General features: G+C 40.0%; 1 protein-coding gene across 2 annotated transcripts; it reads right to left on the reverse strand.

The window, feature by feature from the left end:
- Positions 1-3,636: 3,636 nt before the first annotated feature.
- ODAD4 (outer dynein arm docking complex subunit 4) lies at positions 3,637-16,668 on the reverse strand. 2 transcript variants are annotated; one of them, XM_075215325.1, is made up of 13 exons: positions 16,484-16,668; positions 15,038-15,169; positions 12,423-12,576; positions 11,552-11,613; positions 10,273-10,432; positions 8,812-9,033; positions 7,980-8,184; positions 7,669-7,755; positions 7,166-7,362; positions 6,259-6,359; positions 5,653-5,728; positions 5,158-5,215; positions 3,637-4,345 (listed from the first exon to the last, which is right to left on the reverse strand). In XM_075215325.1, exons 1-13 carry the CDS (start codon positions 16,604-16,606, stop codon positions 4,327-4,329), a joined length of 1,596 nt encoding a protein of 531 aa, XP_075071426.1. In that variant the 5' UTR covers positions 16,607-16,668; the 3' UTR covers positions 3,637-4,326. The 2 variants fall into 2 exon arrangements, with proteins under 2 accessions (XP_075071426.1, XP_075071427.1); XM_075215326.1 differs by lacking the exon at positions 3,637-4,345 and having other exon boundaries at positions 5,027-5,215.
- Positions 16,669-16,932: the final 264 nt, after the last annotated feature.

Consider the following 16,932-nt stretch of genomic DNA (forward strand, 5'->3'; position numbering starts at 1 on the left):
CTAACAGGAGCCTTCTGTTTTACTGTTGTCTTCCACCTAGTGTACTCACCTCACACACACGGGACCGCGTCCTACTCTGCTCAGGGCTCTCACGCCACTGACTACACCCAGGGCCTTATGCCCTACACCATGGGCCTCTCTGCCCAACTGACTACAGAGCCTTGTGCTCTGACTATGGGCCTGAGCCCCCACTCTACCTTTGGCTCTGAACTCACTAACTAGGGCCTTGTGCCCTTCTACTTATTGGCTTTCAGCCCCTAACTAGGGCCTTGTGCCCTGACACACTGTGGGCACTAGCCCACTACCTAGGGCCTTGTACCCTTTATGCACTATGGGCTTTAAGCCCACTACCTATAAGGGCCCTGTGCCCTGATACACTGGGCCTAGTGCTTTCAATCAAGAGAGTGTGCTGCGGGAGGGGGCCCGGTAGAGGTGGCGCCCAGAAGGGCCTTACCTGCTTCTACGCCGGCCTCTATGCTCAGAAGCTACTTTCTTTTGTTGATCCCGGCGGTGTTCAGGGGCAGAGGCGCTCCTAGCCCTGACAAGGACTCTCTGCCGCCGCTGGTGATGTCCGCTGCCTTCTTTTCTTGATCCCGGCGGTGTTCAGGGGCAGAGGCGCTCCTAGCCCTGACAAGGGCTCTCTGCCGCCGCTGGTGATCTCCGCTGCCTTCTTTGCTTGATTGCGGTGGTCTCTGATGCATGTCTTCCTTCTTCTGGCTCCGCCGTCGCACTGAACATCACGCAGCGTCGACACTACGTAATGATGCGGCGAGCCCGGATTGGCCCGCCGCCGCGCAGGGAATTCAAATGGCCGAGAGGTGAGCCCCGATTGGCTCACCACTCTGGCCGAACGGAGAAGACTGCCGCCGCCCTGAGGACGACGACAGCCCCCAATTGGTGAGTTCCCCACATTATATATATATATATATATATATATATATATTAGAGAGAGAGAGATACACATGCACACACTTACTGTATATAGATCTTGTAGCATTCCCAGGTAGATTTCTTTTTCTAGGTAGTCGCACACACGATACAGCATGTGAAAACAGAAATTATATTGCAGGGATATCTATTTATAGTGTAGTAATTAGGTAACCATTTAATATATATATATATATATATATATGATTAAAATTGCACATATGTCAATATAAAAACAGTGCAGGATGTTCTATAACACCAAATGTAAGGTGTAAGTTCAGGGAAAAATGCATAAATTCTTTGACCCTCTTTCCCTTTAAATAAAGTTTTAATTGTTGGTGCATATGTCCTGTTGCTGAACACCTGCCTTGTATAGTGTGCAACATCCCTGTTAGTGTCACTTCCCAGAAGTGATATCAAACTGAAAAATTTGTAGCTGACCTCTATTAGTTGTATAGAGGGTTGTCAGATTGATGTCACTTCTGGTTTGTTTTGTTCTGTTTTATTTCATTTTTCTTAGGACTTTAGTAAAAACACTGGAGACGGCCCCACCCTGGATCAGCTCCTGGTCCATAAAGAGAATAAAACAAGAAGTTTAACCTCTTACCAATATAGTACCACTCCTTTCATTAAGTAAACTGTTTCAGGTTTTCCCCTAAAATCCTGTTTGGTTAGCTTAATTTATAGCTTAATATTACAATTGGGAACAAACAGTAGTAAAATAATACTGGGTAACACATACATACATACAGAGAGGTAAGAGGGCCCTGCTCGCCAGCTTACAATCTATGGGACAATAGTTTTATACACAACGGTAAGTGCTACATTATATTGAATATTTGTCCAGCTAGAATGCAAAGGTTACAAAGTATTTAGTGGTCTTTATGTTAGGAACATTTTAAAGGAAAAAAATGCAGGTGGCCCATTGGCGCAGCCCAAGGTAGCCCCCTATGCAGTGGCAGGCTGGGCTGGAGGGCCAGTCCCATAGTGGGCTACCTTGACCTAAGTCACTGAGTTTTTTGGCCTGGGTCACTGAGGTCAACCTGAGTTTTTTCCTTTAAAATGTTCCTAATAGGCTGTTGAATCGATTCTTGCCCCCTGGGCTACAATTTCCCCTATGGGACCGGCCCAGGGAACAAATGCCTCCCAGCCCAGCCCAGCCCGCCCCTGCCTTTATCTAACTTCGGACATCTTGTTTCAAGAACTACCTTTTGCATTGCTCAGCAAAATCATTTGAGCAGTGAACATGTTAACTAGCTTTAACAGGAGGCCGTTCATATTTTGTTTTGTCTGTTGCACCCTCTGCTGGACATAGATATTATCAACAAAACTATATCCAAATTCCTTGGTTTTATAGTATTATTTGAAATAAGAAAACAACAGAAAGCTACTCATTGAAATATTATGTTTTTACTATTTTAGCTGAAATAACTGTACCATGTTGATGACATTTTTGCAAAACCTGTGAATCATTTATGGTTTTGGAAACGTTCCTTGACCTATAGAATGTGTCCTTCATGAAAAATCATGTTAGTTAGTTAAAGGTTTCCGTGAATCTGTTTTCCATGATCTGTAGAAAAAATATTTCGTTTTTATGAAATCGTAAAGAAAATGTTAACCCAAAATATTGACTTTACAGAAGAACCCGATTCTACTCAATTAGCAGAACTACGGGTGTCCCATGCCTAGGATCTGGCAGGTCTGGAAAAACTCACTCCTGCCTGCATCGGTGGCTGTCCCCCTAGAGACGTTTGAATAAATACAGTGCAGTGTATAATGCATACTTGCCAACTTATGGTAAGTGTGATCTGGGAGATGCTGAGGGAAGGTGGGTGTGCAGGGGGCGGGGCTCCGAAAATCGCGTCATTTTAGCCCCACCCCCTTTATGTAATGATGCAAAATGCGGCATTTTACAGCGGGGCGGGGCCAAACACTGTGATTCCCGGTGAATTGCGGTGATTTGGTCTAAATTCTGCCCGATGCGGGATACTGCCATACTCTCCCGGGAGTCCGTGAGACTCACCCGAAATGCGGGAGTCTCTCGGACATTCCGGGAGAGTTGGCAAGTATGGTATAATGTTTGTTGGTAGGCTGCCATGACATATTTTTAATCAGCTTTATCGACACATGGCAAAGAACAGTGTATTCATTTAAACATCTCAAGAATATCAGTACTGGAGAAGTTAAATGAGCTGACAAAATTGTGCTTCTATAGAAGGGGCCTCGCAGAGCCGTAACTTAGAATTCTAGCGCCTGGGGCGAGAAAGACAAATGCCGCCCCCCTAGCCCTCAATTTTAACCAAATTAACCTAAAATATTCCTAAATTGCGCCCCCGTTCAGCATTGCGCCCTGGGTGATCGCTCCTGTCGCACAGCCCTAGTTATGGCCCTGGGGCCTCGTACTTTGGATCTGTGTCGTTTTGCCTGTTGGGCAGAGAGATTATCAGCTGTAAAATAAAAATGTTAAGTGGACATCTCTTTTTAACTTCACAAGTGTTTACAGCAAGAAAAGAATCATGAAATGTACAAAAATATTTTCACATTTACATACAATAACTCACATAATTTCCGTTCTTAAACAAAGTTGAGTGATTTCCAGCAAATCAATTCAATAATATTTTATCAATGGTTTAAAAAAATAGTCGGTTAACAAAATGATTATTGGTATAAAATTATTAATAATAATAAATTATAATAAAATCCTATAAATCACGATTAGTACTTGTCCTTTTTTTTTTTTAAATAAAATTTGTTAAAAAACAACATTAGAAAAGATATTTTTGTTCTGAACTCAAAAATTGTTTACAGTAAAATGACACTGGCTGCAATACAATCCAGTTTGTGGAAACAAATTTTGCAAAATATGTTCGCTCATCTCTATAGTGACATTTGCACAAAGTGAGGAATGAGAACAATAGTAGGAAGCGGGTGAAAAAACCCCAGCACATTTACAAAATTCTATCACCCTAAACAAAAACAAATTGTGAAGCCCTACCTGGCCTGGTGTAGTGGTGTGAATAAAATAAACAGTCACTGACTTGTGGTCAGGGGCCATTCCTGTCCCTCACTAGTACTGTAGGGCTGTAGAATGAAGTAACCACCTCATGTGTAAAGGGAGAATAAAATAACCAGTGTCCACTATGTGGCACCGGAGGGTGTCAGGTCAGTAAAAGTTTACTTATAAAGCCAAGAGAATAAGAACGGATAGTAAGAATTGCATCCCATATATAAAATAATAGGACTTGTACTATGCACAGGGCCATAGGAACACAGTAAGCGCTGCACGAGGATGCCACACTGACCAGATCACCACACCAGTCCAGGACCATCTTTTCCATTGGGCACGATGGGCAGGTGCCCGGGGGCCCCACGGGCAAGGGGGCCCCATAGGCACAGCTCTTAATTAGAATAAATAATCCTGCAAAAAAAAACCTGCATAAAAAACCTTCAATGGTCACTGAGCAAGTACATCTATCTATCTCTATACATCTATATCTATATATGGGCCCCAGTGCACTGCTTTGCCTGGGGGCCCATAATGTTGTTAAAATGGCCCTGCACCAGCCTGCTCCTTCTGGAAAAATAGTTATCTAAACCCGAACAGTCAATTATTGGACTAATCACACAATAAACGACTGTTCGGCATTAGTGTATACACTCTAACGATTAACAATTATCATTCCAAAGCAGATTTTATTGTTTCATTTGATTTTGTAAACTGAACTAAAAATCTTGTTCAATGATGGAACGATGTTGTTCCAATTCTACAGTGTGAATGTACTCACAATCTTCTCAGCCAATGGTTATGACAGATGAAGAGCACAGATCTGAAGGTAAATCGTGTAAAATGTATTCAGTGTGTACACATGAATCAGCATGCTGATTGGTACTTTTTTTTATTTTCAGTCGTTAGTAAAATCGTTAAGGATATCACATTGGGAGAAATTTTGTCTAGTGTGTACCCAGCCTTAAGAAGGACATAGAGGAGGAGAAAGAGCTGGAGATATGCTTGTGTCTGTCAGTTTTGCAGTTTTGTAAGGTTTTTCTGGACTTCAATTTCCATTTAAAGTTTGTGCATTATTAAAACACAGAAAATGTCTGATGGAAATGTAAATATTTTATTTACACATTCATTACTAATAATAAAATGATTAAAAGGTCCTAGGACAGTATGTAATTGCAGCCATCACATTTATTAAACAAATTAGCACCCTGCAGACATATCCTCACACAGAAATGTCTGGGCTGTGTCCCTCGCGACTCTCGTCTCCACTCACTACATGTCCTTCTGAAAAACAAAGTAGATATGATAGCGTTATGGCCCATAATGAACATGTGGAAGATCTGATTGCTTGATTGAAGAAGTTCAGTGCAGAACAGAAAATAGCATTATCAGCCAGGAGGACCAGGCAGGAAAAAGCACTTCACTGAACAGAGGGAAGGAAGCCAGTGAGGGTCAGTAACTATCTATGACACCAAATTTGGTTCTGGCTATTAGACTTGCCAACAAATACAGGTCAACTTTGTGCACGTGACACCAGGCATGGCTCAGCACATTATACTAAGCACTGATTATGTCAGCTGTCTGTCACAGAGACAGCCAGATACATAATTGTAAGGAAGAAGCGGTACTGTCGTCTTTACCGTGAAGATGGTTATTTGTTCAATTAGCTGAATCCTAGAGAAATTTGCAGCTGGGAGTAATTCCACTTTTTGGATACCTACCTACTAAGTCATCCTCCCTCTCACCATGTTCTGATGTCACCTGCTCTACAGCTCCTCTTTTTGCATCTTCAAGGGCCTGTGAAATGAAGAACAAAAAAGAAATAAAGACAATGTTCTACAGATAAATGTGGTTCATCCGGTTCAATTCTACATGAATTCATAATCCCATTATTTATGCATTTTTTGTCACAATACTATAAAAACAGAATATTGCAAGGTTAAAAAAGATTAAAATGCTTTTCCCTTGCTCAAGGTAAATAATTGCATTATTTATTGCGATCAGCGGAGATGCTCAGCAGCAGTGGGTGTAACCATTTTAGGGTATCACATTATTGGATGTGAACTGTCACAAGATCAACTCTAATCTAAATATATAATGGTCCTGAGGCTGAGCCTCCTGGCCATGGACTGTAATATACAACTTTCATGCTTCTACATATACAAGTCTACAAGAATATGTTTACTTGACTGGGTAACATAATGAATGAGAATTGATAATCTAATATCTATAAGTGACAACTCATCCAAACTGTTCTTTCGTATGTAGCAACAATAGCATGAGTGTTTTCAGGTGAAGGCAATAAAGGTGGATAAAAATATACTCACAGAAAGGATGGCTTGCTCGGCCTCATTATTGTTTAACATTTTTGCTTTTTCTAATGCTTTCTCGAAGTTGATAATGGAAGATTCATAATCCTTTAGCTTCACTGAAAAAGAGATAAAAATTATGAGAAAATACTTCCATAGGAGAATGTCTTAAAACGGGAATGTGGCGTTCCCTGGTACTTCGAATACATCTACTGTGATTTGATATAGAGGAGCACTCTGTTCAACAATATACAGCTCATGGACGGTGTGTGTGTCTACAGCTTCTGGATTTGCATATAATTTTGGTTGATTTTGTGATGACAAAACTATGTCATGTACTGTACATACTTTCCTGTGATTATATTCATAGGGGCCGATTCAATTCTGCTGCGAATAGCACTGTGTTAACAGTATTACCGTTAATACGGTAAAACTGCGCATAATTACCCTTAATACGGTAATTCCAACGCTGGATTTTTACTCGCGGCTCAGGTTAAAATTACCGTATTAACGGTAATACTGTTAACGCCGCGTTATTCGCGGCAGAATTAAATCGGCCCCATAGAGTCACCAGCAGCACTCTCTTGTGCTTTTACAATAGGAAAAAGGCCTGCTGTGAAATCATAGCAGGTTCCATGGCCACTGAGAGCCTTGCAGTCCTGTTTCTGCAGAGTTTGAGGGTTGAACCTTGCTGCTCAACATCTTTAATGCCATTCATAAAAGCTCAGATGGTTTCACAGGATTAGAAGTATTTCAAATCAAGTGCTTTTATTTATAAAGGATACCGATCCATTATTAATATCTTTTTATCATATACTGCAATGTTACTAAATGTTTGTTAATATTAGAGTTGCAGGTGAGTGTTTTGTTTCTACAATAGATGTTATGTACTTGGATGTTTTGCAAAAACTGGATGAAAAATCACCTTGTGCCTGTGCCAGTAGGACACTAGCATTAAGCTGCCATTCACCATCCCCAGCTTCTTCTGCCTCCTGCTGAGATTTAACACCATAGTCTCTTGCTTCTTGGAACAATTCCAGCTCCAAGTAGCATCTCCCAATTTCATGGAATAGCCAAGTCTTCTCCAGGTTTGAAGTGGCCAAAGAGATCTTCTCTTCCCATCTATAACCATATATAAAAAAGCAAAACTTCAATAGAATGACCATTATGGACAAGAAGCTTAGAAGTAAAGTTTAACTTTGGACATGTATAGTTGTGGAAGATATTATATACCAGGTATTATGCACCTAGTGACTGTCCAGCTACAGCGTCCAGTGACTGACTGACAAAGCCTGATTGGACTTGATACCTTACAGTGAATGACTGCAAAAGATTGCCTGAGTCTGTCATACAGAATGGTTTCATATAATTGTTTTCAAAAAAATATGGTTAGCATTGTGTTAATCTTATTCAAATTTAAATACTTACACTTCTACGGCTTCCTTAAACTTTCCAATTCGTGCGTACACTCTCCCTAGGTTATCCAGAGCTCTGGATTTTGCATCTGGTAAGTCGCTATAAAGAAAACACCTGATTTTAGTTTTTGGTTTTGCTAAGTCTTCAAACCTGACTCAGGACACTGAGCAACTGATCCAGATCAAAATAACATGTGACACAAATGTTAATTGTTTTGTAGTAATTATATGAAATGATGAAAATAAATAGAGTAGACAGGTCTTCTAGCAGAGACCTATAATTAGAGAAGCGATGTTTACTGATAGTAGTATAAATAAACATACTATTCACTTGCTATCTTGAGGTCCATTCTGTGACTCTGGAGAGCTTCTTCCATCTGCCCCATGTCCATCTGAGCATTCCCTATGCAGCTGTGCAGGTTACCGATTATCTCCTGCTTATTTGGCATGTCATCTTTCCAGCTTTGGATGTTCTTCAATACTTGATTGGCCTTTTTGTAGCTCCCCTCGGCATTCCCCTTGGAAAGTACTAGAAGAGGAGACAGGAAAAAAAACAAAAACAAATGAGGTTGAGCCATTTATCACTAAACCATAGAGCACAGAGCAGGGAAGCTACCTCTTACTCTCCAGCACAACAACATAGTCTATAGCTAATGGAAGACACCAGTTGCCCACATTGGGTCTGATTTAGAGTTCAGAGTAAATTAAGCTACAAGGTGCAGTTTTATACCTTGGAAAAATCATGTGCTGTTGTGAGGGGGGTGGAAAAAAATAACATTAGCATTCTTTGTATCACAACATTGTTTGTCCAGGTGTAAATTTGCACCCTTTAGCTGGATTTGCTCCTAACTGTAAGATAGGTCCATTGTCTTAAGTGAAGACCAAAATAAAATTATGATGCTCTGGCTGCTGAAATGTGAGAGCGATCCAAAATGCTGAAGCATGAATACCTGCTACTGATGAAGCTGTTTTCATAGACATTCAAGTATATAATTAATTTACTATAAATAAACATAATGTTCTGGAAAGTGTATTGAGCTCTCAAACTCAACATACATACAATAAACATGTAAAAACACATATCTATCTCTTGGATGGGTGAAAAAACATTTACATACAGATATATATTTTCCACGGGTTATAGACATGTACATACACAGGTCAATCTCTTCCATGCTCTTGAGAATATATTGATTAGGATCAGAAGGTTTGCTCCGTTCCCTGTTATATTTCTGCTGCATAATTTTGCGGTCCCTCTCCCGGGCATAGATGGGCTTCTGCTGTCTCCAGAACTCAGTACGAGTGTCTAGATAGGTAATGGCATTCAAGATCAGGTCCTGCAGCTTTAACCCACTACGAGTGTTTCTTTTTACCAGACCTGTTTCCAAGGAGATATAACCAAGCTGTGATTATCATTTAAAATATCAGGATATATACTTGAAAGCCTGACTTCCATCTGACATAATACTATACATGTAAAACATTTTCATTTTAATGGACCTTTCAATTTTTTTAAACTCAAGTAGACTTATAGGGTCACTTAGAAAAAGGCTTTTTAAAAACACTTGTCTGAAAAATCCTAGAAAGACACAGCAACTGGGAGAGGAAACATAGTGCCCTTAAACAATCGAGAAACCAGATATTTTATGGTCAGCAAGGTTTCCCATAGTTCCATGTCACCCTGAGAAAAGGGCTCCAAAATATCACAATCAGTCCATACCCTTGACACCAATTCACCGAAAAGCTGGAAAGTCAGTATCTTGCAAATAGGAGCATGGAAGTTGGTCCTGGATCTTAAGAGCCCTTAATATTAAGGACTGAAAGAATTGCTTTGGTAAGGCAGCAATGGTCACTGAAAATTGGGTCTGCAAATTGTCAATCTTCCTAGGAAGGCCGGAGATGGACTGAGGCAAAGACCTGGCCAAGGCAGGTTTGGAATGAAAAGAAGACGTGTTCGGGCCCGTCCAGGATTGGGAGGCAAGAAATACAATATAAAGACTGCAATACGGACTGGGTGTAATAATATACAATTTATCTGACCATAGTCCCCAGCATACTTTTGTGCAGAACCCTCCTCTTGTGACCTCAACTATTTTGCACTCTCTAATCCTAAACTTGGCTTGCCACCTTCATTTTCTACCTTCTCCAATCCCTGACCTTGGCTAGTGTGTTCAGTTATTCTACTCTCTGAGTCCACAACCTTGATCCTCAGACAGAACAAAGTCCTCAGATTCAGGTTAGTTATTTAGTTCCTACCTGGCGGGTCCTACTCCTCTCTGATCAAAGAAGTGTTATATATGGAACACACAGGCTTTGGCATTGACTGGATATACTCCCACAGTGAGGTTTCTATCCGAAGCTATGGACTAAATCAGCTACAACAAAGAGGGACTGGTTATCCTGCAGATAATTTACTGAAAATTAGCACAGTCAGAACTATGTACCAGCAAGGTGGGTGGTTAGTGCCCCTTGTCCTGCTGCTGGCTGCTGCTGTCTCCAGTGCTGTGTTCCAGTGCCCCCCATATGGATGAAAGAAAAGTAGATATTTTAATTTAATTTAACAGAGCCTCTCATTGAAAGGCTTTCTCTTACTGGCGGGTTATAAGTAAATAACAACCTTCATCCTTTAATAAGCTCTCCAGGTACTCCATGTCATTGTAGATCTCTCCCAGCAGCTGGCGTGCAGTTTTCTGACTTTTCAATGCGTCCACCTTCTTCTGTTGCTTGGGGTCTTTTTTAGGTAACTTTGCTGGTGATTTTTGTTTAGCCTTCTTGCTCTATATTCGACATAGGAAGAAATTAAATTAAAGCAGTTTATTGGGGTATAGACTTAAATAATTTTTAATGGCAAAACTAAAAAGGATGGATAACTTCTACAAATTGAATAGAACTGCATGATGTGAATTTATAATACATTCATCCAAAATAATTAATATGTAAAGCTTTATAAGATCTAGATTGAAAGAAAATGGGATTGACTTAAAAAGGTCTTGTTGGACATTACCAATGGTATATTGGAACTTGGATATTAACACTGGCATATTAGATCTTGAGACATGACCGTTGGCATATTGAACTTGCTGGGCATTGTCACTATGGTATATTACATCTTGAGGGTCATTATCAATGGCAAATCATATCTTGCTGTCCATCATCACTGACATATTTCAACTTGGGGCACTATCAATGACATATCAGATTTTTCCTAGATATTATCACTAGCATATTACATCCTACTGGACATTATGATTGGAATACTTGATATTACCGGTCATTGTCACTTGCAATTTGATTTTGGGGTACTATAACTGACATATTAAATGTTGTTATGCATTGTCACTAACATATTACACTCTACTAGACAGTATCATTGGTATATGAAATCTTGCATTATTGCCATTGGTATTACTATTGCACATTACATCTAGGATGCCTTTACATAATGTTTTAAATCTGGATGCAAGAAAACACTACTAGGGGGTAAATGTATTAAGCTGAGAGTTTTCCGGCTGGTTTGAAAAACCAGATTCTAGCTATCATTTATTTACCACATTCTACAAAATGATAGCTAAAATCTGATTGGTTGCTATAGGCAACATCTCCACTTTTCAAACCCGCCGGAAAACTCTCAGCTTGATACATTTACCCCTAGAAGTCTTACATTTGTGACACTTGTCTATTTTGTAAGATAAGCATCTTGAATGATAGATTTCTAGTGGTCATTTTCATATACATGTGAAGTGACATTACAACAAAAGTCCATTATTTACTTCTTAGCAGGCACTACTGTATTTTTTGCCCAGGGACCCATTTTCTATACAAAGAGCTCTGTGCATGTAGTCCCAACACAACTGTAATTACCAAGAATGATCCAATCCCACTACTTTATTACTCACCTCTTCTTGTTTGCTGAGAAACTCCATGCCCTCTCTGTGTTCTAGCTTCACTGAGGTTGGAGCTACATTAAGAAAATAACAAATCTTGTTATGTTCACACATAATCTGCCACTGGTGGCCTCACTGCATATTTTTTTTCCTTGTGACTAAGATTTTATTTCAAATCAAGTTGAAGTTAATTATATTGCTGGCTCTCTTAAACCCCAATCATTTACAAAGTAGGGCTCATGCATATGAGCCTTAATTTGCTGCATAAGTTGCATTAAATATGGGAGATCTCTGATGCTATTTAATGATTGCTATGGGGCAGCATGGCTTAGTGGTTAGATCATGGCCTTAACTGTGGGGAGTTTGTGTGTTTGCATGGGTAAGTAGGTTAATTGGCTGATATTAAATTGACCTTAGTCTCTCTTGTTCTGTGTGAGTTCTCTGTACAGCGCTGTGGATTTAATGGCGCTATATAAATAGCTGATGATGATGATTGGTAAGGTATTACTGACTACAGTTGTGTTCTAAATATGGGAGATCAGTTGCTTCCCCTCTTGTTAGAGAAGTTGCTAAGATTTAATGGCTGGCTTATCAGAGTTGGGTTAACTTGTTTCTCTAAATCCAAGCTATCTAACCTGTGGTGATGCAATAAATGTGAAGCTTTAGTAAACTGAAGCTTTTGTTGTATGTTACTAAAATATGAAATTCCATATGCACAACATGCTGTGCACCTCTGTGGCTCTCTGGATATTAAGCTCATTTAGGTTTAGCATTATGGAGGTACTAATAACTGAAGCTGTGGGCAAGTACACTAGAACAAGTGTTTAAAGGCAGCCTTACTTTGTTGCAAGTAATACATAAAGAACCAACCACTAATACTCACTTCCAACTGAATTTTCTATGGCTTCCTGGGCCTTCTGTATCCCCAAGCGAAACACTTGGAGTTCAGGACGTAGCTTGTGCCCTCTATGGTAAAACACTAGGGCAAACTCAAAGTCTCCCATGGCATAGAGTGCTTCTGCTTTCTGGTAAAGACCCTGTAAGTAGGAAAAAGGAATTATGTCACCTGACAGCATGGGAGCCATGTACATAGAAGAGACTCAACCCATTTCTACAAAATAACACCAGGTCAGCTTTAGAACAAAAATAAATCTGCCATCTTGAGAAAAGTATGGTTCACTAATAATAAGATGCAGTGTCTTTATTTGTTTCCATAAAGAACTGCATAACATTGTTCTGGGGGTTAAACTTTGACAGATTGACGTATTTTCCTGTGAATTGAGGCAGACACTAGTCTTGTCTTCAGGTTAAACCACCTACTAATTACAGAGGCCACTTTACATTCCCTAATTGACTTTATATACAGCCAATGTGCAGTATACAAATTGGACACATTTTCGCACAGAGCCCTGCACTTCATCACTGGCTCCCTCACTCTACCCATCACTGCTCTTTATAAACCTACACTACAGACAAAACACATAAAGAGCTGCTCCCACGGTGCATTGTTCACTGTCTGTCTCCCAATATACCTGGAACCTATGCCCTTAAAAGCTGCTTACTGATTTTTCTGAAAGTACTAACATGTTTTAGAGGAGCTGCCATAGGATTCATCATACAATCACTATGATATGTGCCACAGAAATCTCTGAAAGTTATATCACTACTGCATTACAGAAGTCTGCCACTACGTTTAATGATCCTAACATATTCCCCTTCCCTTTCATAGCCTCACAGTTTTTACCAAACTCTTTATCTCTTGCATTGATGCATAACTTTTCCTTGAGTCACATGCTCATCTTTGACCCTCACCCCTCTCCTTCACTTAACTGTTCCTTGCATACTTGCAGTGTGACAGGATGGACCTCCTATGCCAGCCTGTCTGTGCTTGCTGGGGACTGGCTGGGCTTGCCTTACCACTGTTCCCTTTCATTATCCAAATTTCGGCCCTCTAAATGAAGTAGGACTGGCCTGCTGCCACCACTAGGCTCCATCAGCGGCGGCTAAAACCGCTTCCTTCTGGGTAGCTCTTGCTACTAGTGCACCCCATTGCTGGACACCTGGGCTGGTACACCTGATCTCTTCCTTTATATCAGGGTTTCTATGAATGCTTCCCCCTGGCCTATCACACTGGCAAGAGCTGCAGGGTAGCGGGCAACCTCAGAACAGCTTGATAACGGATTAGACTGGTCTAATCTGTAGGTCACAGGAATTACAGCAGGCAAGTAGGCATCAAGCCAGGATCTTGAAGCAGTGATGTTTTATTAGCTCAAGTACTCCTTACAAGGACATTTACATGCTAGTTTGAGGTACTAGTGATCTCCAGAAGTTACAGATGGAATGATACAAAACAGTGCTCTTTTTATACAGTTTCTGACTCATATGTTGGCAGGGGGTAAACCAGCCCCTTTTCCGACCATGCACCAAAATGTCTGAGATATTACATTCAAAGACTAGCATTAGGATAAAATATGTTCTCTAAATTTAGATTTTCAATGGAATTTATACTTAACAAAATTTACACCAATGTGTGATTTCCCAAATCACCTGCTGTTTACACAGGTTGTAACACACAAGATGAAAAGGTGATGACTCCCTGCTGTGTATCCAAGCTAAAAAGACCTGTTGGTCACTGAGATAAAAAGGTGTAATTAACTTAATGAGGATTTCCTCTCAAAATCACAAAACATATTTCCTCCAACAGATGGCTACTGCATCAGAAGCCAATACCTCATAATTCATACATTTCTAATACAACAATGCAACACAATATAAAAAAAATCAGTACATTTGCAATGATATACAAAGGCACACTGCTCCCCTAACTGAAATAAAGATCTACAATAAGTTATTTCTATCTGATCCAGCCACATGCAATATCTCATTTTCTTCTCTGCTGGTATTATTCCAGTTCAACTCTCTCTTCCCAACTGGTTTCCCAGCTCTCCTCCATGATATACCCAGGTACCTTTTGAATATATACCGTATTTTTCGCTCCATAAGACTTTCCTTCTCTAAAACTTAGTGCGTCTTATAGTCAGGTGTGTCTTATGGAGCGAAAAATACGGTACATCTCTTTGTTGTGCTTAACTAATTTCCTCGCTGGACTATAATAGCTTTACTTTACAGGAATGCAAAACCATGTATGCCATTTTATTAGGTACAAATCTTAATGCATCATAGTTATTCATATCCTACCAACTCTCTTTAACCTCAACTCATATGTATTTAATTTATCAAGTCATATGCAGGCCTACCTGTACTATTGTACTCTTGTCTGCATATAAGTATATTGTTACTTAACTTAATGCAGGTCCACCTTGTAATTGAGCTTACTCAATAGTATTTTGTCTAGATGAATAATTTGATTATTAGTTTTTTCTTCTGCAGTACAGTTTTTTTGACCCCGATATCAATTCAGAATGTGGATGACATTCCTACAGGTGGATCTTATTTGATGACACTGTAAATGATAGTGAAAATGTTTGGTGGAGTTACCCTGAAGAAGTCCTTCTCTTCCTGTAGAGAGGAATCTGCGTCCCTCAGTGCTGATGCTGGGTCTCCCAATTTTAAGAAACATTTGGATCGTGCTACCAGACAGTGTTTCTCATTGGGTTGTAAGTCAAGAGCCTATGAAAGAGATTAACATGAAACATGAGAAAATAGACACTGGATCGTGCACATTATACTGTCACCCTGTCCAGCTATTCCACTAATTAGAAAATATGTTAATTTTAGAGATTACTGAACTGAACATAAACTTAGTGGTAATTTATAATTCTTTAGCTGTTTATTTATTTGTTTTTTTAAAAACAACAAATCCGTACCACTGAGAATACTTGGTGGTTGTAAAAAGAGCTGGAGAAGGCCTGTTATCCACACATACAGAAACATTACTAACTACCGATGGCTACATACAGACTGGCGTTACAAGTCTATGTTTAAGATGGATATGTAATGCAAGTTAAGTCCATGTAAATAGTTTTGTAAATAAAAATCACTTATCAGAAATGGAACAAGATTTTCTGATAGGTGCACTGCTTTTTCTTTGCCACCATTCAAAAGATTGATTGTAAAATAAAGCTGCGACCATGGCCTTATCTGTGAGGAGTTTGTATGTTCTCCCGTGTTTGAATGGGTTTCCTCCGGATGCTCCAGTTTCCTCCCACACTCCAAAAACATACTGGTAGGTTAATTGGCTGCTAACAAATTGACCCGTGTGTGTGTGTGTGTGTGTATTAGGAAATTTAGACTGTAAGCCCCAATGGGGCAGGAACTGATGTGAGTTCTCTGTACAGCGCTGCGGAATTAGTGGCGCTATATAAATAAATGATGATGATGACGACCTCTTTTTCGCCAAACAAATCTCATGTCTTTATTTGAAGGAAAAGGCGTGGGTAGCAGGAAAGTGAGGGCATCAGCAGTTAGTGGGGAAATGCAATTTACAGGATTGCAAAGGGTATTGCTCACAATATGGGGGTATGTGGGTCTACAATGATCATACATGCACTGATGTTTGCTGATAAACATATAGTATTAATATACCTGCATCCTTAGATTGAATACATTATGTTTTAACACAGAAATAGCACAAAAAGAATACGAGTTATATTTTTTATAACTGCATTAAGCAGCTATAAAAATATTAGTTTTCACCAGAATCGTGCTCTCCATAATATATAAGTCCCTTAGTGTCTACCTGTCTAGGTAATATTATTCATATCACTGGTTATTACCCTTCTCACACTTTCTCGCTTATACCATATCCATTCCTCATGCATTATTTTATGTCAACTAGTCGTCAGTCTGTGGCTCTCCATTTGTTGTTGAACTGTAGGTACCAGCACGACTTGCAGGCTGGCAGGTTATGCTGGGACTTACAGTTCTACAGCAGTGCCTACTCCTACCCTGGCATCTCATGCGTGTATGTATTCCCCTTCTCACATTACTGAAGCTCTCCTTGGACTTATGGTATTCTCCCTTCTGGTACAGTTGCTCCCCTTCGGCCATGTAGGTAACGAAGGTGCTGCGTGGTGGCTGCTCTCCGTCCTCCACCTCCGCCATCATGCCACAGATATAACGAGGACACAGAACCGATGCTGTCCCGAGTGTTGCTAGCAGCGAGCGCCGTTACCTAGCAACACTGAAACATTCATCACGTGATGAGGTAACATTTCACAGCCAATCAGATACTGGGAACTACTGATCGTCCAATGAAAAGCACCGGTTATTATAATGATGTAGAATGGCGGAGTTTACCTGCATGCAAACGTTACATGTACAGGACTCGCAAATATACATATATGTATAATTTAATCTCTTAAATCAAGCAAGTGTTTTATTCTGTAATATTGTCCATAATACAGAAACACATTAACCATGGCAAATATAAA

The sequence above is a fragment of the Mixophyes fleayi genome, chromosome 6 (assembly GCF_038048845.1).
Source record: "Mixophyes fleayi isolate aMixFle1 chromosome 6, aMixFle1.hap1, whole genome shotgun sequence".
In the NCBI taxonomy this organism is placed as follows: domain Eukaryota; kingdom Metazoa; phylum Chordata; class Amphibia; order Anura; family Limnodynastidae; genus Mixophyes; species Mixophyes fleayi.

Bases quoted from the DNA above. Each gene is read 5' to 3' on its own strand.
- ODAD4 (XM_075215325.1), bottom strand. From the start codon at position 16,606: ATGATGGCGGAGGTGGAGGACGGAGAGCAGCCACCACGCAGCACCTTC. The intron at 11,614-12,422 runs GTGAGTATTAGT...TTCTTAATGTAG, and splicing joins CATAGAAAATTCAGTTGGAA to CTCCAACCTCAGTGAAGCTA. The intron at 6,360-7,165 runs GTGATTTTTCAT...TCTCTTTTTCAG, and splicing joins CCTACTGGCACAGGCACAAG to TGAAGCTAAAGGATTATGAA.